The sequence below is a fragment of the Drosophila navojoa genome, chromosome 4 (genome assembly GCF_054131105.1).
Source record: "Drosophila navojoa isolate 15081-1374.11 chromosome 4, UAZ_NAV_1.0, whole genome shotgun sequence".
Classification (NCBI taxonomy): Eukaryota; Metazoa; Arthropoda; class Insecta; order Diptera; family Drosophilidae; genus Drosophila; species Drosophila navojoa.
In genome coordinates, this window is record NC_142892.1 from 2,487,501 (window position 1) to 2,508,995 (window position 21,495).

The 21,495-nt window shown below is 40.4% G+C and overlaps 6 protein-coding genes and 1 long non-coding RNA gene across 7 annotated transcripts in view; 1 reads left to right on the forward strand and 6 right to left on the reverse strand.

Annotated features, from left to right (window-relative positions):
- The window catches only part of LOC108652498 (uncharacterized), a 128,211-nt gene that overhangs the window by 92,499 nt on the left and 14,217 nt on the right, over positions 1–21,495 (reverse strand). The window lies entirely within an intron of this gene.
- LOC115562318 (uncharacterized) overlaps positions 4,004–21,495 on the forward strand; it is a 67,721-nt gene continuing 50,229 nt past the window's right edge. The window contains exon 1 of the mRNA XM_030383603.2: positions 4,004–5,063. Coding sequence (XP_030239463.2) covers positions 4,163–5,063 — 901 coding nt within the window. The 5' untranslated portion in view covers positions 4,004–4,162. The remainder of the gene's footprint in view (positions 5,064–21,495) is intronic.
- On the reverse strand, positions 9,652–12,936 carry Dic3 (Dicarboxylate carrier 3). Its single transcript, XM_018099717.3, has 4 exons — positions 12,535–12,936; positions 12,235–12,472; positions 10,815–11,476; positions 9,652–9,979 (listed from the first exon to the last, which is right to left on the reverse strand). Exons 1-3 carry the CDS (start codon positions 12,701–12,703, stop codon positions 11,002–11,004), a joined length of 882 nt encoding a protein of 293 aa, XP_017955206.1. The 5' UTR covers positions 12,704–12,936; the 3' UTR covers positions 9,652–9,979; positions 10,815–11,001.
- Positions 15,107–15,870, reverse strand: LOC108650082 (uncharacterized). Its single transcript, XM_089259743.1, has 4 exons — positions 15,787–15,870; positions 15,566–15,721; positions 15,334–15,498; positions 15,107–15,271 (listed from the first exon to the last, which is right to left on the reverse strand). Exons 1-4 carry the CDS (start codon positions 15,844–15,846, stop codon positions 15,116–15,118), a joined length of 537 nt encoding a protein of 178 aa, XP_089115869.1. The 5' UTR covers positions 15,847–15,870; the 3' UTR covers positions 15,107–15,115.
- Positions 17,179–17,547, reverse strand: LOC149091320 (uncharacterized). Its single transcript, XR_016196665.1, has 2 exons — positions 17,397–17,547; positions 17,179–17,334 (listed from the first exon to the last, which is right to left on the reverse strand). It is a non-coding gene; the product is annotated as an uncharacterized LOC149091320 (long non-coding RNA).
- On the reverse strand, positions 18,132–18,858 carry LOC149091321 (uncharacterized). Its single transcript, XM_089260415.1, has 4 exons — positions 18,799–18,858; positions 18,582–18,737; positions 18,350–18,514; positions 18,132–18,287 (listed from the first exon to the last, which is right to left on the reverse strand). The coding sequence occupies exons 1-4, from the start codon at positions 18,856–18,858 to the stop codon at positions 18,132–18,134; spliced, it is 537 nt and encodes a 178-aa protein (XP_089116541.1).
- Positions 19,084–19,982, reverse strand: LOC149091322 (uncharacterized). The gene is made up of 4 exons (XM_089260304.1): positions 19,755–19,982; positions 19,534–19,689; positions 19,302–19,466; positions 19,084–19,239 (listed from the first exon to the last, which is right to left on the reverse strand). The coding sequence occupies exons 1-4, from the start codon at positions 19,812–19,814 to the stop codon at positions 19,084–19,086; spliced, it is 537 nt and encodes a 178-aa protein (XP_089116430.1). The 5' UTR covers positions 19,815–19,982.

Sequence of the window (21,495 nt, forward strand, 5' to 3'; positions counted from 1 at the left end):
TTTCTTTTTTTTTTTTGGGTTCGTTCCTTTTTTGCGGTCTCGTGGTCTTTCATCGATTTACGCAGGAATTCGCTGAATTTACGTTTGCTCAATGTCAAATTGGCGTTCGACTCTGGTATGCGATACACAAAACTACAGCTCTAGAGTATAAGAGATTCCTTGCCGTTTTCCTCGACTAACCGAAGTGAGAATGTGCTACAAACAAAATCTTTAGATTGGAAAAACATACAGGGAAATTTAGTTAAATAGTTGTCCAGAAAAAAAGAAAAATATCTATATAAAAGATTATCATGGAAGAAGGGAAAGCTGCAGCAGAATATTTAAGTTGGAAAATTTATTTATAAAATAAAAAATATATATAAATCATTATTAAAAAAATTATTTAAAAAAATTAATAATAATAAAAATTATAATAATATAAATTTTTTCATACAAAATTAAAAAAAAAAAAAATCGTAATAAAATTGTAGACCTGAGAATAAAAAAAAATAAAAAAATATATATTAAAAATAAATAAAATATTTTTAACAAGAATCAATATGCCCCAAGTTAGAGTAATTCAAACAAATGCAACTGGCATTATCGTGCGACTCGAATGGCAACTAACAAATGCCAACGACTGTTATCGATAACATTTTGTTATCGTTGCACATTGCTACAAGTCTTTTCCCGCTCGCTTTTCTTTCGTTTGGCTACCCTTTATTGTAGCTGCGTCTCGCTCGCACTCGGCCGAATTCCTGCGTTTGCGTCTGTTTCACTTTTTGTTACCCAAAATAAATACAAGAATTTAGCGACTTGTTTAAAAATAAACTGGAATGCTTTTTTTCTGTTATTTTTAATGTTATTTGCCTTTTTTATTTTTTTTGGGAATTAGCTGAAAACGCCTATGGCCAAAGAGTTTTTGTTGTTTGGCAGGGCGAAATATGGTATTTCCGGTCAAGACGTGCGATTGTGTTTTGGCCATACAAATGCAAATCGCTTTTGACACACTGTGCAGCTGAGAGCAGCACTTGTCAGCACTTTTTCAGCTTCTTCGTCTGCTTCTCCATTTCGCCTTGGACGAAAGGGGCTTATACACTTATTAATTATGGGTCTGAGCGAGTTTTTATGATCGCGCATAAATTGCAACTGAACGTTGATCCCAGACCCAGAACCAGAAGCAGAAGCAGGAGTCCGTGACGTGATAAAAAAAAAAAAAAACAACAACAACAGCCAGACAGAGAAAGATTCCGCAGCGGGCGCAAATGAAGAGGCAATCAAATAAATTGCAAAAACAACAAACACAAAAAGGAGATCAACACAAAAATATATCGTGAAGAAACAGTAGCCGCGCGAACTGAGCAGGGGCAGCAGGGGACGGAGGGCGGGCGGACGGCACACACACAGGAGACAATAACATTTGTGGCCGCTGATTATAATGATGATGCTGATGATGATGAGTCTGAGTGCTGATGTTTCATAGCACTGGAATTTCAATAAGAAAACAAAAACTGAAGAAAAACAGAAAAACACCAAAGCTGAAATACTCTATGCTATAGACTTGGGTTTGATAAATCTATATTAAATTATAATATGAGCTCTGTCAAGTAAAGGAAAACCAAAGATATGGGAACAATATATCTACATAAATTTATATAAATATTTATGTTTAGCTAGTGAAGTTGCAAAGTTTGTTCAACTGTTAAGAGTTAAGGAAATATCATAGCTGATAGCCTGATCAAGAATATATGCATATATACCTATAAAATCTTCCATTCAGTCAACGTTATCTACCCTTTGGCTGTCCATTAAAAAACTACTTAAGTCTGCTCATAAAATTGTGACTTGAGTATGGAAATGAAATTGCCTTTTTTTTTGTTGTAAGGCGCGACTTTTGGCTTTGTTTGGCTGTCGATCAATTTCGACATGCCCCAACCCGCCCTGGCCGCAGTTCAACTGTTTGTTTCTGCATCAATCTGTGTCTGCGACGTCATATCAAAGTGAAATGCCAGCGATCTCTGGGCACATATTAAACGAAGCAGCCAACTAGTCAAAATGTCTATCCAACTGTCTTCCAGTCTGCTTGCTCCACTGTCTGTCTGTCTGTGACTCCAATGACAATTAGTGAGCCAAACAGCAGCTAAGGTCTGTAAAGAGCTGCACTGAGAGTTGTTGTCTCTATATCGAAATCGTGCATCATGAATATAAAATGCCACGCAAAAGTCATTCCACCTTTTATTTTTCTGCTTACCCTCCTTTACCCAGGCAGAGGGACAGACAGACAGACAGCAAAACAGCAACTATGCCATTAATTTAGCTACTTTAATTTTAGCCTATTTTTGTTGTCGCTTGTAATCTTTCGTCATATAACAGCAGCAGCAGCAGCAACAACAACGACAACAACAATGCAACAGTCATTGCAGGCAGAGTGGATAGACATAGGCAAGAAGCCTAAGCATAAGCCATCAGTGCAGTGGGGGACAATGCCGTTGTCTATGTGGCTCTTGTTGTTTCTTTTATATATTTAGCAAACAAGTAAGAATGCTGCGGCAAGCGGCAATGAACAGCCGCATAATACCCGACCAAACATAATACTCTCAGTCAATAATAGTTAGAATTTAGAGTATATAAATCCAGTCAACTATCGAAATCCCAGCCCGATTCTAGATAATGTGAGCACTTGCCAAACCTATATACCCGCTTTTCGCTATACGAACGAGTATATGAATATGCACGACAACGTGCATGATAATAAAAGTGAAGTCTACGCGAAGTGCAACATAAATTTGTGCAAAATATTGCGCATACGCACCGTTTGCCGTGCGCTTGGCAAAGAGTGCCAACATAGACACACACACACACACACACACACACATGTTGCGTTATTTATGCCCGCGTCTGTGGCTGATCAACAGCCACATACCCTTTGCTTAGACTCGCTCCCAACCCCCCTACATCCCTCTCCATCTCTCTCTCTCTCTCTTTCTCTAAGTGCCCTGCTTTGGGCAAAGTTCTGGGCGGGAGATGTTGGGAAATCATGTTGCGACAGAAACATTGTAATAGGGACAGACGACAACAACGAAGACGAAAACAAAAACAAAGGAAGCCGGCGAAAGACAAAATAATACAACAACAACAACAGCAACAACTGAAAAGTGGGCGACCACACAGCAGCGTGCACTGTGAGAAAATTATTGGGCAAATATTACATGAGAGAACTTTTTTTAGATAGAGACACAATTTTAGAACTTGAATATAAGTTAAGCAAACATCTGACATGCTGCAGCAATTAGCAGCAAGAAAACTTAGATTTAATTGAACTATTAAATGCGACGTAAGCCAAGGTTTAATTCAACTATTAAATATCACGTATACGCCACGTTCCCTTTGTAACCTACAATATTGTCAATATATTTACAGAAATATAAGTTTTTAGTTTTATAATTCGTTTATACAAAAGCTATTTAAAGCTATATAAATACTAAATCAAATTAAATAAACTTTTATATATCAAGTATACGCCAGGTATTTTAAAGCTCTGGTTATGAAAGAGGCTTTGAAATGAAACTAATATCAAAAGCAAATAACTTATCGTATATGTAGCTAGCCTATACACTTCTCTTAATTACTGGACATTCCTATATAGTTGACATTCTAGAGTATATTTCTAGATCTCTTTCTTTATATTCTAGTCAAACTCCTTACAATTTACTAATTTTCCTCAATTAGACATTCACAATTACCTTAACCTTAAGGACTGCTCTCAAATTTGCTGCAAGGATTCGCAGAGAGTAAGCACAGTTAACAATTATCTCCATTACACAAGTCTCCATTACATCTATCTCTCGCAAATATTTTCACCCTTTCTCTGTCAACCCTTTCGCCCTTACGCTCTTCATTTCTTTTAACATCTTTCGCCTTTTGTTTTCTTGTACAACTTTTGCAGTTGCCGCACATTGGGTCAGCTTTGGGTCTGTTGGGGCTTCAATTGATGTGGCACTGCGTTCGCCGTCGCCGTCGCCGAGTGCAGTGAACTATCAATTCGCATACAGTTGACGCTGTGGCCCCCACGCATTCAGCCAAAGGCGCCGCGGGGGCCCGCTGTACAGGCACATGGTTAGCGTTCAATTTAACGCTACTGGCAACAATCATATTGTGGTCGGCGCAAGCCCTCGCGGTGCCCATGCACAGACGCGCCAATAGTCCAGACTATGCCCAAAGGCCGAGTATTGCATACTTGCGGGCGCAGCAGGACAACAACAACAACAACAACCAGAGAAACTCCAACCTGAACAAAATCTGTCGGACATGCGAGCAGAGCAAGAGCAGCCGATTGTCAATGCAAGCATATCGCAAACCTATTGGAAACGCCGCAAGTGGAAGCGCTGTGAGTGCTGTGAGTGTATATAGTGGTGCAGCCGATACGCTCAGCGTTTCGCACAGTGTATATAGTGCAAATAATAAGTTAGATTTAATTATAAACGGCAGCCAGAGCAAAGTGTCGCCCAAACATAATTCGCTGCCAGCCACAAATTTACCTAATAAATTACCAACAACAACAACAACGACAACGACAACGGCAACGTCAACTGTTGCAACACGCGCCTATTTCGCGGTGCCCGTTTTCGCCTTTGCCACGCCTTTTGAACGTCGCGCCGCGTCGCACTCGACTGCCATCGGGCCCTCGGCATTCGGTTCGCCTGCGTCCATGTTGCTGCCATATCAAATTAATCAACGTGCTACATTGTTGCAAGCAACGCAAACGGCAACAACAATTGCAACGGCAACGCCTGTGCCTCATGTGCCAAAAGCAACAACAGCAACAACAACAACAACAACACGCAACACTCTGCACGCTGCGCATCGAATTTTTAATCGTGATACAGTCCGAACAGCGACCAACGCATCACCTTTGACACCACAACAACAACAACAGCAACAATCTACAACAACTTCTACAACAACAACAACAACAGCAGCAACCACAGCACGAATCGAATTCATACTCTATACAGAGCTATACGAAGAGGATTCAGACATCGATACAAACTCAGCGAACAAGCAAAGCTTCTGGCACAAATACGGTGAGTAGGTAATATTAATATTAAATACAAATGCAGAAAGGGCTTGAACTATATATTGATCAATGTATAAATAAACATATCTGTATGCGTATATGTATATAATTCTACGCGAATTTTAATTTTTAATAAATATATATATAAATTAAAATATAAATGAAGAAAATAATAAATTATTTGATCAAATTGATTTTTTTTTATAAATATATAGAAAATATATAAATATATATAAATATAAAAATGTATAAAATACATATAAATATATAAATTTACATATAAATATATCAAATCCATAAAAATAAATTTTTGAAAATTAATGAAATTAAAATTTTTGATTGAATTATTTTAAACTAAAAATAAAATGAATTTTAGAAAACTATATATTTAATATTATATATTATAATATAATATAAATATTATATAGAAAATAACATTAAAATAAATATTTATACATATAAAAATAAATATATATAAATATATATAAAATTTCATTTTAAAAAAAAGATTCATTTATTTATTTTTTTATAGTTATTTATTTATTTTTTATAAATAACTATGAAAAAATAAATAAATGAAAAAATATTCAAAAAATAGTTATACTTGACAAATAAAAAAAAAAAAAAAAAAAAAAAAAAAAAGCAGCTGATTATGATAATATTATATATTTATTTTTGTTGATATAATTAAATTATTTTGCTTGAGATAAAAATTAGTTTTGATATAATGATTGCAATGAATTATATACATATGTATGTATGCCTGAAGGCCTTTGTCGCTCTGGATTAACAAGAAATTGTTATTTAGAATTAATTCTTGATAACAATAAATAAATAAATAATAATATATATGTATATCTACATTTAATTAATAAAATATGAAATAAATAAATAATAATATATATGTATATCTACATTTAATTAAAAAAATATGAAATGCGTTTTGAGTAACTCAGAACTATTAATTTTGGCTTAAAAGTTAAACCTAGTAAAAGGTCGGCGAAGCTGTAAGCTCACATCGTTAAAAGCATGCAAAACAGACGAGATTTGACTAATATTCTGCTGAATTCTCTTCAGGTTTTGACACCTAAGATGATTTTGTTTTGTAAAATTTAAATGAATATGATTTGATTAAATTCCAATTCATTTAATTTAAGCTTCATTAAGCATCAAACAATATTCCGCTGGCCGTTGCTTCAGTTCTGCTACATCTAGCTCTCATTTCATATACAAGACCTTCACAGTATATCTATATAAATATTTTAATGATCAGCTAAACGATAATCAATAATCGAGCTCATTCATAGATGTTATTTCTCTTAATTACTATTAATTCCATATGAATTAGTGATCAACTCTATATGTATATAATCACAGCTCAGCTCTAGTTCCACTTACTGAGAGGGGGAAGTGTTTTTTATGTGCTGCACAGCTCCACTCATCAAGGGGGGGGGGCAACTGTTTGTTGACTTGCTATGAAGATGTCGATGTGGGTTTGCTCGAGCACAGCTGCTGCTGGTTAACATAATTTTCGTGGGCATTTTTGCAACTCATTTTTGACTGCGAGCTAAAGAGAATCAAAACAACAACAGCAACAACAGCAGGCGACCAGCCAACAAAAAAAAAACATAAAAATAAAAGAGAGCGCAGAAAAAAAATAAAATAAACAGAGAAAAAAGCTGAATACAACTTTTTCCAACGAATAAATTTCGAGTTTTCGATAGTCTCGGTCTGCCACAGACTGTGTCGTTGTCGACGTTGCTGTTGCTGTTGCTGGTCGTCCAGACAGACGGAGACCTGGCCAGCAACAACAACAACAACTTGCAGTCTGAGTAGCTGCGCTCTACGTGGGCTCCAACAGCGTCAGACTGTCTGGTATGCCACGCTCTCACTCTTGCCGCAGTATGTGTGTGTGTGTTTGTTGTTGTATGTGTAACGGCACTACGTTTCGTGATTGCCACATGTGGCTCCTTCTCTGTCTGTGTGTGTGTGTATGTGTGTGTGTGCAGTTGTCGCTGCGTTGTCTGACTGTGTCTGGCCTCTGTCTCTGCCCCGCTCGCCGTCTGTCCTTCCATCTATCCATTTGTCTCTCTGTCTGTCCGTTTGTCTGCATCGTCTGACTGTGTAGGCGTCAGCCCCTCGTCATCATCACCATCATCATCATCATCATCATCATCACGAGCTGGCGCTCGCATTGGCCAATGCATAAAATTATACAGAGACATGACATGGTTTTGAATAATTAAGCGGAACGCCAAATGGCCTCCGCTGCCACGCCTTCCCTTTTGACTGTCCCTCTGGAAGGTCTGGCGACTTTTTAGAGTGCCCAACATGTGCATTGCATTGCAGGGATTGCTTAACACTCACACACACAAACATAGAGTTATTCCCTACATCGTTGTCATTTTACAACTCAATTTCGAAAGGATTAGAACTTTTGCCGCCTGAGTCCAAGGACTTAACTTTGAGGCTTTGAAGCAAATGCATTTGGCAACCATTTAGGAGCAGTCGCGGCACTAGAGATTAAACCTAGTTAGCCATGCAATTTAGTTTTACACTAGAGATGGACGTGCCTCGTGCGTGAGTCTTGGATATACATAAATAAATATGTTTCTGATATATTCAGAAATTAGCCTTAAATTTTCCCTGTGACTTTCTATGCAGCGACCTTCTTTCGTGTCACGCACGACACGCTGCCAGCACTGGCTTTTCGAACGCATTCAGCCACAATGACAGACATTATTGACAGCTGAGAATTGTTGGCTCATTTGAGACACACTGGACACAGGTAAAATGTTTGCTGCTGCTGTTGTTGTCATTGTTGTTGCTGCTGCTGCTGCTGCTTTTGCCACTGTTGCAGTTGCTTAGCTTTGCTCTGCTCTGCTTCGAGCTGTCACAGTTGTCGGCTGTCTGTTTCCTGTTGCTGCGCGGCAGCCGCGACAGACAACGTCTGCAGTCTAGACATAAGAGCAAGCCAAGGGGCCAGCCACGCAGGGCCGAAAGGAGCGAGGGGTGTGGGGTGAGCGGTGAGTTTGCCAGCTCGAAGCTCAGGTGAAACCCCGGGTGCGCACATCAATCGTCTGCTTTGTCGTCTGTAAAAGTTATGGCCTAAAGAGTTGTCGTTGTTGGCCGCTTTGGCGGTTCGCTGGTTACGCTGCCGATGGTGGTGCGGCGGTGCGACGGTGCGACGGTGCGGCGACAGCCTTAGATCAGAAGTGCAGTTGGCAGTTGATTTATGGCGGCGTTGAGTGCCTTTATGCGCACCTCAAATATGACAGAAGGCGTTGCAGGAGCGAGCAACAACAACAACAACAGCAACACGCAAAACGAATGAATATGGAGAGAACAAAAAAAAAAGAGAAATACATAAAACCTGTCACAAAGCCGGCTCCTGCTAGCTGCCCCCTGCTCCTGCACCTGTGCTCCTGCCAATGCTCGGGGGCAAAACATTGACGGAAGTTGTCGTCCTTTTGCACCCTTTCCATTTGTTCGCTCCGTTCTGTTGTCCATTCACGCAACGAGCAAATTGTGGCAATTACCTGGTGCCTGGTTTCACTCCCCACTGCCCCGCCACCCCCGCACCTGTGTCGCATATTTGCTTGCTCCACATTGCTGTCGTTCTTGTCGCACCATTGCTGCTGTCAAAGTTGCCGGCGTTGCATGCTCAGCGATGCGTGTCGACAGCATATCAAACATATCCACATCCACATCTGTCTGTCCACAACACACACACACACACACACACGCACACCTCTGTGCTGACCAGCCAAGCGCCTAACTGCCCAGCGTCCATTATCGAGCCGACTGTCCCTTCGGCAGCCCTTCCGCCTATGTAAAAAGCTTTGTTTTGCAATAAATGTAATTACGTTTACCAATTGTATTCAGAATGTTTCAGTGAGAGAGAGTGACAGAGAGTGAGAGGAGTAGGAAAAGCCAGGGAGATACACAAATTGAAGAGTGTGAGAAAGCGAGAGTGACAGATCTTCCCCTAGCAAAAGAGAGAGCGAGATAATGAGTGAATGAATGGATGAGGAAGAGAGTGAGTGAGACGGACAGACAGAGAGAGAGAGAGAGAGAGAGAGAGAGAGAGAGAGAGACAGGAAGAGTGTGAGAAAGAGAGAGAGAAAGAGGTATAGTGTATGAGGTAAAGAGAGAGAGATAAGAAGGAATAGCTTGAGAAAAACGGACACAGAGAGAGAAAGAAATAGTTTGAGGAAGCGAGGAAGATAGTTAGAAAAAGATTTAGGATTTAGAAAAGGAATCCTCGGATTATGTGATATATTTTCGAACCTTAAATACCCATTCATATTATTTTATTTGTAGATGCGCAGTCATCACCCATAAAGTCAAACATTTGAATAGAAACGATGAAAATGATCAACTTCAATTATATATATGTTGAACATTACGTGACTCCTATATCTACATCTAATTCCAGTAAGAAATATAATTGATGCATGCATATTATCCACCATTGCTGAGATCTTGCAAATTGATTCATAATATATTGAGCACTCACACCCAACCCTTGCTCAACAGCTCAACTAGATCTAAGTCTACATATATCACTGCCCAAAGATTTATAAAACACAATATAAATACCGCAGACAATCTTACTGACAGCCAGAGTGTCAGCCAGAGTGCGAAAAGACTTTTATTAAAATACCATAATGATGTGATTGTTTCTCTCGTTTATCTTCTTCCTTTTTTGCGGTCTGTTTCGTTTAGTTCACGTCTTTTAAAATTTAGTGAACATATAAAACATCTTCTGAAGCTTCTTGATTCTACAACATTATGTGTCCCGTTGCGCATTCACTATCGGACGTGCCGCCCGTATTGCCAATACTTTAAAATCAGCGCGGAAACTTCGAGTAGTTAGTCAGCACAGATATTGGATATATAGATTCTATTCGGGAACATAATCTGACCAAGAAAAAGAAACAAAAGAAGAGAGAAACGAGTGAGAGAGAGCGATAAAAGCTGCAATGGTAATGTGAAGCAGATGAAACCGAATGATGCGAATGACGGGCATCGAGTCGAGAGCCAAAGCGAAAAGCCGAACCATGTTGGAGTCGAAGGGAGCAGCTAGAGGAGTGGAAGAGTGCAGGAGTGGAGAGTGGTGCACGGGGTGCCCCGGCACAGGCACAGGCACAGAAATTGCAACCGATAATAATTATTTTTATGGAGTCTAGTCTGTGTCTAGACGATTTTTTTTTTTTTCGTGCAGTTACTTCACTTGCCATTGGGCGAGCAGCAGGTCGGGTTCAGCTCTCCCTCTCCCACTCGCTCCGACTGCTGTGGTCTGCTGTGGTATTGGCGCGACGGAGCTGGGGCTCTGGGGGTCTGCCACTGTGTCATTGTTTTCGCTTTGATTCCGATTTAACTGGTAAACTGGCATTTAACTGTTTCTCTTTGACAAACAAGACAGACGGGCGAGCGGCTGGGCGACGTGTGGAAACGGCCAGACAGACAGCAAAACTCTGCACCAAATAGAGCTGGAAGACAAGTAAGAGTGTTTAGCTGGCAAGTGGGAGCGCGGCTAGCAGATACCCAGCATATTGTGGTTGTAGTGAATATATATGCGACTCGACTCGACTCGACCAAAATCAATATACATCTCTGACTCACAATATGTACAGGGTATAATAACTAGTGAGCGTACAAACCGACTTCAACGAGACGTTAAGACAATCAGACAGACAGACAGACAGACTCTCTCAGACTCCACAAGCATGAGTAAAAGTCAAGCCGCGCTTACTTCTCTGCCCACAGTCTTCAGCTTCCGTTTGCAGTTGCCCAGTTGCAGTCCAGTTTGGCCAACTCCAACCAGCTGCTGCAATTGCTGATGCAGCGGCTGTGACATCCTCAATTGCGTCTTCAGAACGACCACATTTTGGACATCATTTACATCCATATCTATATATATCTTCATATATAGATACTATCTATTTGGATTTTTTGTCTGAGCTCGAGCTGTCGGGCGGCAGATAGCCAAAGCGCAGACGCGCCTGCTCATACAGCATAAAGGTGATTATCGTATTCGGACTGATGCGCAACAGAGCCGGTATGAAGCCCTTGTAGAATGCGAATGGACCCTGTTTCATTGTGTGCACAATGACAGCGCCCAGACCACTGAATTCACCGGGCGGCGCATTCATATACGTTGTCTTCATCACATCGATGGGCTGTGTCATCAGTGTGCCAATGAAACCGGCTACTGTGGATGTTAGAAAATGCAATGGAAGTCCCTCCTTCATGCCCATCTCGCGCTGCAAAACCTGCTTAACCTGGTCATAAGCGGCATTGGTGCCAATTGTTAAAAATACGGCCCGCGACACGGCTGGCACGGTGCCGCGAAATAGATTCTTAACCCCCTCCTCCTTAGCGATCCGATAAAGGCCATCGAAAACGTGCTTATAGCTGGGGGAATGATGGGTTATTAAACAAGAGAGAGAGAGAGAGACAGAGAGGAAGTGAGAGAGGAAGGGAGAGAGAGAGAGAGAGAGAGAGAGATGGATAGAGTTTCGATGGAATATGATTAGCTCTGCGAATTGTGAGCTATACATTAAGATATACCGATTCAACTGAAAACGAAAGTCGATTTTTATCGATAGGAAGTGATCGTTTACTTCACCAGTCATCGATAAAGTAGATCTAATAGTCAATATTTAAAGCTTTTATGGGATCGATGGAGTCCATAAATTATCAACATAAAAGTGATCTGGGCTTGGTATAATAGATACTTAAAAATAATCTCATTTTGTCTATAGTTCTGAGGTATTATTTAAATTGATCAATATACCAGAAGAATAATTTAATATCTATTGATTTTAGTATAACAATTTGATCTCTCAATCATCATGAGCTCAGATCCATTGACTGATAAAGATAAACTATACAGAGCTCGATGTCAAATTTAAAGATTCTTGATATGCATTTATAGAGATATTTGTAATAGGCAAAGCTCATCCTTTCATATAGAAAACAACGAACCGATGATCGACTAATTCAACAAGTGAACTATTTTCTACTGAAACCCATCCCTAACCCCATCCCATTCAGACTGACTATCGAGGTGAATATCCTATAATAACTGTCCATCAATAACAATATCCCATTCGGACTAACGATCTATTATACTCATCGAGATCTCATGTCTAAACTCATTCATTGCTCACCCGCGACGCTCGGCCGGTGGGAGCTTGGTGTCATTCTGTAACCGCACTGTTACCACATCACCCGGCACGCCCAGTATTCCGCCAAAGAAGCCCGCAAACGTGGCCAACTGGAATTTTGCTGACATATTGTTGGCATCCACAAAGTTCTTACCATATTCGTACAGCGCAAAGCGGGCCGTGGTGTAGGTGAGCTGACGAAACCACGAGGCCGAAATGCCACTGTAAAACCCCAGAATTCCTAGAACGAATTCATTTTGGTATTTCCTTCCAATGCTGCTGCCGTACTGGCATCACGCTTACCCGCATTCCTATATATGTTGGCAATCAGATGCGAAACGGGCACCCTCTTCGATTGTGTCTGCAATTGAACCTTTACCAGATCCAGCGGATGTGTCGTCGTCACGGCCATCGCGGAACATACGCCGCCCGACCACCAGCGTGGCAGGCGCCTAGAATCTAATTCACCCATTACCCCCCAATGAAATACCGAACGATTTCTATAACAACGAGTTGCGTAACAGCGGTGCGACTAAGAGTCCAAGTGTCATGTCTTACATTAATTTTGACTAAGCAAACCAACTGATCTATTAATAGTTTAAATGTATATATTTAAATCTATATATGTATATAGGGAATTTTGAAAAAATGGAGTTGATTATTGATTCAAAGCTCATCCAACCTTTAACTAACTAATTATATATGTCATTTGCTGTACAGCTTTCACCAGGCCATATGTATGTTATATATCTATTTGTATTTATATATATGTATATATACTTTTTCGATATTTAAACATTTTCCTCCAACTTTTTCTCTCCTTTACCTCATTAACTTTTATTATCTAACATCTTAAATGGTACTTAGATACATCCCTATTGGCAAAATCTTAACCTTTATAAGGTGAGGATACCAACGGGTACAGATCTTAAATTTTTATCGCTAACTTCTAGCTTTTATAGAAATCATCAGCTATCCTAAAGGCTGACAAAATAGAAGGGAAGCTAGACAGCCGCACGGGCAATACATAAAACCCATAAGCAACTCTCCCACATTTTGTTCGATACTAGAACTGCCTCCACTTTTCTGCCAGTGTACGCCGTCGCATCTTGTGCCGTTCGCATTTGTAGCGACAATAAACGACACCTTTTACTTTTCTTGCAGTTGGTCTTCTGGTATTTCGCATCGGTGCATCTGCTGCTGGCGCGCTCAACTGCTGCGATATTATGTTATTATGGCAATTATAGTTACGACACGATTCGCGCTCTTTCATGTGGCGGCATCTATGGCATTTTTTGAATGTGCACAGATTTGCTCGCAGCGATAAGAGGGCGATGCGAAAGCTGATGCCGATCTGATGCCGCATTGCAATTACAAACATTTTAATGCAATTAACACACACGCACACCTGGGCATACATCTGTGTGTGTGTGTGTGAGTGTGTGTGTGTGTGTGTTGGTAAGGGAAACGCTTCGCTGCTCATTTGCCTGGACGATTGCAATTCGAAACGCGGCGGCATCGCCAAAAGACAAGCTCAAACTTCACAAAAAAAAAAACAAAAAAATAAAAACAAAAACAAACAAAAAACAAAAACAACTTCAAAGCGTTTGCGACATCTGTGCGTGTGTCAGTGTCGATTTCAACCCACTATGCAGCACCACCACCAAGGTTTGCCTCTGTGAGGTTTGCCGCCCCGGACTGCTATCAGTGTACCAGATACGTCCTCCTCGATGTCGTCGTCGTCGTCGTCTTTGTCGTCCTCGTCTTCTTTGTAGTTGCCGCGTTGCACTTCTTTGCAATGTCTTGTGCGTGTGTGTGTGTGTGTGTTGGCCAAGTCTAACGAGCCAGTTGGCCAAGCTGGTAATAAGGGCCAGTTGGACATGCCACAGGCCGCAATATGGTTACAACATGTCAGCGTTCACATTCATGTCCACCTCCTTATGGCCACTGCCAATGGCAAATGCAATCAGTTTGCGCTTCATTTCACCCAAAGGGCTCTTCACTTGGCGTATTGTCTTAATTATGGCTAACGTGTGCGTGTGTGTGTGCGTGTGTGTGTGTGTGTGCACAACAAAGGGTCAATGGGTTAAAGGGTGTTTGTATACTCCAAGAAAACGAGTTGAAATGGAAAAATTGCAATTAGCCTCAATGGAAATGTTACGATACCTAAAGAAATAATAAGCTAAGCGGTTGTTGGTTCAATGCAGAAGAGTTTAGAGGAGTGAGAGAGATAGGTTTATTTGAAAGCTATTGATACAATTTTATGTTTAACAGAGAATAGTTAAGATAATTTGAGCACTTAAATGAATTCGTGATGCGTATACGTTATTTTTAATTGAAATATAAATCAATTTGTGTAAAATTAATATAACCTGAATGAACTGTATACGCTCTTTGGCCTGATTTAAATAATAACCAAATAGCTAAGTATGAGTTTTTTGGGTAGCAGAACCTTTTCAGAAAACATTAATTGGCTACCTGACCAAAAGCTCTGATTGCCGCAGCTGGCATAATCCGACAGGCTAAAGAGCAAAGCCACAAAGTCTGCTTTAGCTCACACTCTTGCCAGTTTCGTTACGCAATCCACCTGGCAAACACAGAGAGAGACAGAGAGAGATAGAGAGCAAGAGAGAGACAGAACGAGGGCAGCTGCCGTCCAGAGTAAACTATTTACCCAAGCGATTAGCTGTCGCTTCAACTGACTTGACAGCATTTGGAGAAGACTCTGGGGATGTGAAAACAATTTTATACTCAACGTCATTAGAGAAAAGTAATTTAGGAAACGCTTAATTTTATTGAAAAAAAAAAAACACCTTGGAAATGTTATCGATTAATGAAGTATATTATATATTGTCAAATATATATTTCACATGCTAAAATTCTTTCAAGTGATTTTCATATAAATATTAATCTTGGCCGCCTCAGCGTTGCGGATGAGGAATGTGATTGCGACGACATAATCGCCATGCGGCATGGGCAGATATTTGGCAAACGCCAAATCATGATCGCCAGTATAGAGCCTGTCGATGATGATGTCATGCTAAGCGAATGGAAGTTCGTAATCAGTATTAGCTATCGTAATGAAGCGATTTAGCTACTCACATCATAGGGACAGGTGTGATTGAGATTGGAGCAATGTCGTATGGTATTATAATACGAGATCAGCAGTGGATTGCTTGGCTTTTTAAGAAACTTGCATGCATCGAAAGTGTTCATTGCTAAAAAGGACTTGTAGCCATTGCTCTTGCGCAACATATGGATGTTGACCTGTTTTTCATAGAATTTGATACATTTAGCGAAGATCTTCATTTCCGACATTCGGCTTGCCGCTTACCGAAGCATTATTAATGGATTGTGGAGCCATTTTCGCATAGATGCTGATGTACTTGTGAGTACGATTGACGGCCTTGATGTAGCAATACTTAAAGTCCCCAAAACTCTTATCGGTGAAGTTGCATTTCAAGTTTGTGAATGTCACATGGGCCGTGCACTGCAGAGCGTGATGGAGTCTTAGAGTGGGTTTAAATACAGAAGGATTTGGCACAGTTCACTCACCATCAGAAAGGTCACGGCTGAGCACAAAACGAACCATTTGAACATGCTGGGAAATCGCATATGAAGCGTAGCTTCAAATTGCTCTCGCTCCTATATATAGGCTTATTGAAAAGCAATGCAAATTATTCAAGCTTAATTATACGATACTTAAACGACATAATATTTGAAATTATTGATAATTGCCTTTGAAAATAATATTCGTTTCGACTGCCTTACTGATTCAAGCGGATGCAATTTATATACGAAGCTTTTTTAGCAAAGGCAGCCAAGGGAGAAGCCAAAGCCAAACACAATGTGAAAATATGAAAGGTAAAAAAAAACTGCTGGCCAGCCAAGAGCTCAAAACGAGTCCAGACTAAAAGAATTTTATTGGCCTTCACTTAACGCTCATAAATTTGTCTGCCGCGAAAGCGGCTGCTGCGACTGCGAGACGAAAATAACAACAAGTTGTGGGGAAAGAGAGGCAAAGGCAAAGGCAAAAGGCAAAGATGCAAGACAAAATGCGGTTGATATGCGACGTTTCCGCACGCCGTGAACTGGTTCCCAAATGGACTTGGAGACAACAGGCCAGATGTGCGTGTGTGTGTGTGTGAGTGGGTGTGTGTAAAAAAGTGCTATTAAATTGGCATGTTACATGGCTGTGCAAGCCACCTGCAGCAGAGCATGCGAGCCACCCTTTTCTTGTTACGACCTCGGGTTAAACTTAAACTTCACTTTACGCATAAATCTGATCAAAAGCGATGAAGAAGAAGCAGAAGAAGAAGAAGCAGCAGCAGTTGCAACCAGCCAGCCAGTCAACAACAGCAACAGCAACAAATTTTGTCTGGGCCAATTGCAGTCAAGAGGCACAACAGCAGCTGGTCTAAAAATAGCCATGGAGTCATGTTGGTCAAGTTTGCTGCCCCGACTGGCATTCGCGTTGCTAACGTTAGTCTGGCTTTCAGCTCTGATCGCGTTTCGTGCGTCATTGCATGCACAGATACACACACACACAGACGCACACTCAGACAGAGACTCACACACGTGTCTCTCACAAGGCGTTGCACCTTTGCACAAAGGTGCATTGATCGCTCGTCTTGTCTGCGGCTGCAGCCAGATTCGCGCTTCGCCATTCGGTCGTTGCCTCACAGCGTCAGCTCTCAAAAATTATTGTTGTATTTAAGGTATTTATGTGCATATCTCTGGCCCAGCCATAAAAAGAAAATAAGGCAAGCCACAAAGAAAAGAGAAAAGTGCGCAATTTTACATGACCGCACCACAAAATACTCTAACAGAGAAAGAGTTCTTAAGTTTTATTATGAAATTTGCTAAACAAATTTGAATAGTAACTGTTTTTTGATATTCACCCACAGATATTTTATAAATAAAACATTTTACAAACGGATTAAAGTGTCAAATTAATCTCGCATAAACCTTAACCTGGCAGACCTCAGCAATGCGGACCAAGAATGTTATTACGACGACATAATCGCCATGCGGTATGGGCAGATATTTGGCAAACTTCAATTCATGATCGCCAGTATAGAGCCTGTCGATGATAATGTCATGCTAAGCGAATGGAAGTTCGTAATCAGTATTGGCTATCGTAATGAAGCGATTTAGCTACTCACATCATAGGGACAGGTGTGATTGAGATTGGAGTGATCTCTGATGGTATTATAATACGACAACAAGAGTGGATTATTTGGCTTTTTCAGAAACTTGCATGCATCAAACGTATTGGGCATAAAGAACGCCTTATAGCCATTACTATTGCGCAAGAGCTGGGACGTTGACCTGGTTTGGAGAGAAGTTGACGCATTTAAAGAGAATCTTCTTTCTCGACACTCGGCAAGCCGCTTACCGATATATTATTAAGAGATTGTGAACCCAGTTTAACATAGATGTTGATGTACTTGTGTACGATTTACCGCCTTGATGTAGCAATATTTAAAGTCCCCAAAACTCTTATCAGTGAAGCTGCATTTCAAGTTCGTAAATGTCACATGAGCCGAGCACTGCAGAGCGAAATGGAGTTTTAGAGTGGGTTTACAGAAGGACGAGACACAGTTCACTCACCATCAGAAAGGTCACGGCTGAGCACAAAACGAACCATTTGAACATGCTGGCAAGTCGCATATGAAGTTCTAACTCTATAGGTCCATTCCAAATCAATGTAAATTATTCGTATTTACACGGTATTTAAACGTTATAATAACATATTTATCATAAATCAAGAGTTTATTTATGAAAATTTGCGCAATAAATTATAGTGGTTGATTGAGTGAGGTCTGTGACAGTTTACATTAACTGTTTTTATATATTTTCTCACAAATATTCCATATGTATTAAATGTGCAAATTATTTCAAGATAATCTTAAATAAACATGAATCTTGCACGCCTCAGAATTGTAGATAAAGAATGTTATTTTGATGGCATACTCGCCATGCGGTAGGAGCAGATATCTAGAAAACCCCAGATCCTGATTGCCAGTGTAGAGCCTGTCGATGATGATGTCATGCTAAGCGAATGGAAGTTCGTAATCAGTATTAGCTATCGAAATGACAAACTTTAGCTACTCACATCATAGGGACAGGTGTGATTGAGATTGGAGTGATCTTTGAAGGTATTATAATACGTGAGCAAAAGCGGATTTTTCGGCTTTCTGAGAAATTGACACGCATCAAAGGTGGTGATCACACCAAAGGGCTTATAGCCATTGCTGTTGCGGAAGGCCCTGATGTTTATCTGTTTTTGAGAGAAGTTGACACATCTAGAGCAGATCTACATTCTCGACACTCGGCATGCCGCTTACCGTAACATTATTAATGGATTGTGGAGCCATTTTCGCATAGATGCTGATGTATTTGTGAGTACGATTGACGGCCTTGATGTAGCAATACTTAAAGTCCCCAAAACTCTTATCAGTGAAGCTGCATTTCAAGTTCGTAAATGTCACATGAGCCGAGCACTGCAGAGCGAAATGGAGTTTTAGAGTGGGTTTACAGAAGGACGAGACACAGTTCACTCACCATCAGAAAGGTCACGGCTGAGCACAAAACGAACCATTTGAACATGCTGGCAAGTCGCATATGAAGTTCTAGCTCTATAGGCCCATTCCAAATCAATGTAAATTATTCGTATTTACACGGTATTTAAACGTTATAATAACATACTTATCATAAATCAAGAGTTTATTTATGAAAATTTGCGCAATAAATTTAGCGTTTGGGTAGTGAGATCTGTGACAGTTAACATTAACTGTTTTTATATATTTTCTCACAAATATTCCATATGTATTAAATGTTAAAATTATTTCAAGATAATCTTAAATAAACATGAATCTTGCACGCCTCAGAATTGTAGATAAAGAATGTTATTTTGATGGCATACTCGCCATGCGGTAGGAGCAGATATCTAGAAAACGCCAGATCCTGATTGCCAGTATAGAGCCTGTCGATGATAATGTCATGCTAAGCGAATGGAAGTTCGTAATCAGTATTAGCTATCGAAATGACAAACTTTAGCTACTCACATCATAGGGACAGGTGTGATTGAGATTGGAGTGATCTTTGAAGGTATTATAATACGTGAGCAAAAGCGGATTTTTCGGCTTTCTGAGAAATTGACACGCATCAAAGGTGGTGATCACACCAAAGGGCTTATAGCCATTGCTGTTGCGGAAGGGCCTGATGTTTATCTGTTTTTGAGAGAAGTTGACACATCTAGAGCAGATCTACATTCTCGACACTCGGCATGCCGCTTACCGTAACATTATTAATGGATTGTGGAGCCATTTTCGCATAGATGCTGATGTATTTGTGGGTACGATTGACCGCCTTGATGTAGCAATACTTAAAGTCCCCAAAACTCTTATCGGTGAAGTTACATTTCAGGTTTGTGAATGCCACATGAGCCGAGCACTGCAGAGCGTGATGGAGTCTTAGAGTGGGGTTAAATACAGAAGGATTTGGCACAGTTCACTCACCATCAGAAAGGTCACGGCTGAGCACAAAACGAACCATTTGAACATGCTGGGAAATCGCATATGAAGCGTAGCTTTAAATTGCCCTGGCTCTATAAGCCCGCTCAAAAGCAATGCAAACTATTCAAGCTTCATTATTCGATTCATATTTATACGGAATTTAAATGACATAATTGTAGAATTATCAAAAATCAAGAGATTATGAATGAAAATTGCCATTTAAATTGTGCATGATAAGGAATACTGTTTAACTGCTTATTTGTATAGTAGATAATAGGTAACTAGACTCGTTCAGAACTTCCGCATTAATATATCATCATGAGTTTATTTTTTTTTTAACCATTTATTTTTGATTCCTTGGTTTTTAGTTATACAAATAATTTCCCAAAAATACATACAATTCAACCAAATAATAAGTTCTCCTGCATAGCCCAAATACCTTACGGTAGAGTATAAGCAAACGAGTCAACAAAATGAAACCGAAAAGTGCGTTCAATGAACGCGCATCGAAAGCTCAACGCGCGTGCGTTTTGGGGCAACGATCGATGGCGATAAGACGAGCGTGAGGCGAAATGGACAACGCCAATTGGAGATTGGAATTGGCTTCAGGGTTCAGGTTCGACTGTGGGTTTGCTTGGCCGTGTGCCTATGTGCCAAGTGCAGTTGCAATTGACTTTGGACTATGCTCGAAGCCATTCAAATGGGCCAAGACACGCGCCATGGCGGCCAGCTGCCTGCTTGATGAATGGGACACGTGCGCTTTAGCTGGCATGCACAGAGCAGAACCAAACCAGACAAGCAGACACACCAATACAATCACACACACACGCACACACACAGCGACTGCAATCAGAAATCCATTGGGGCCGGCGCAGTTCATCGGCCAGCGAATCGATTGAGTAACTGACTGACTGACTGCATAGCTGAGCGTGCAAACTGACTCAGCTGGGCGCAATAAAACGTAGACGCATACGCACACACACAGAGACACACAATCGCACACTGTTGCACTCTCTCCCGTTGATTAGCCAAAGCTAATTGCAGCGCAGCAGCTGAGACTCGTGTGCATGTGTACATGCGCCATTCACTGATTGCTTAAGGCTTAAGCATGTCGCGACAGTTGATTTAACTCACTTTCAATAGACCCCGAACGACCCGACCGTAAAGACCCAACCGAACCCAGCCAACCAGCCAGCCAGCCAGCCAGTCAGCCCATTGATAATGAATAATAAAAAATGCATAATAAAACAATAAAAAAAATATAAAGAGAAATATATACAAATTGTAATTATTGCATTCAAATATGACCCTGTCTGGCTGTCAGACTGTCTATCAGTCGGCCCGATTGTTTATCTAACTGTTCGCAATGCCGGCGGCACGTTTATTTAAGCTATAAAACTATCATAATTAATCATATTGCGTATGAGCATTAAATATAGTATTTTGCCCTCAATATGTAGGGCCTAGCAGACATGGGATTGATGTATGCATGAGTCATGAGCAAAAATTGATGAATATTTAATCTTAAGGCATTCGAATTGCTGAAATGTAAGAAAGAGGAGGATAGATAGTAGTAGATAGTAGTAGATAGTAGTAGAAAGTAACTAAGAGCATTCATGTTAGCACACTCTCAAAAATTGCTCTTTGTGTACTGCAATAAAGTCAGTTTTCTTATGAAACTCAGAGAAAATAAGCTGGGAATAGCAGTTCTATTCACTTTTAAATGCTTACACAGATGTTATAT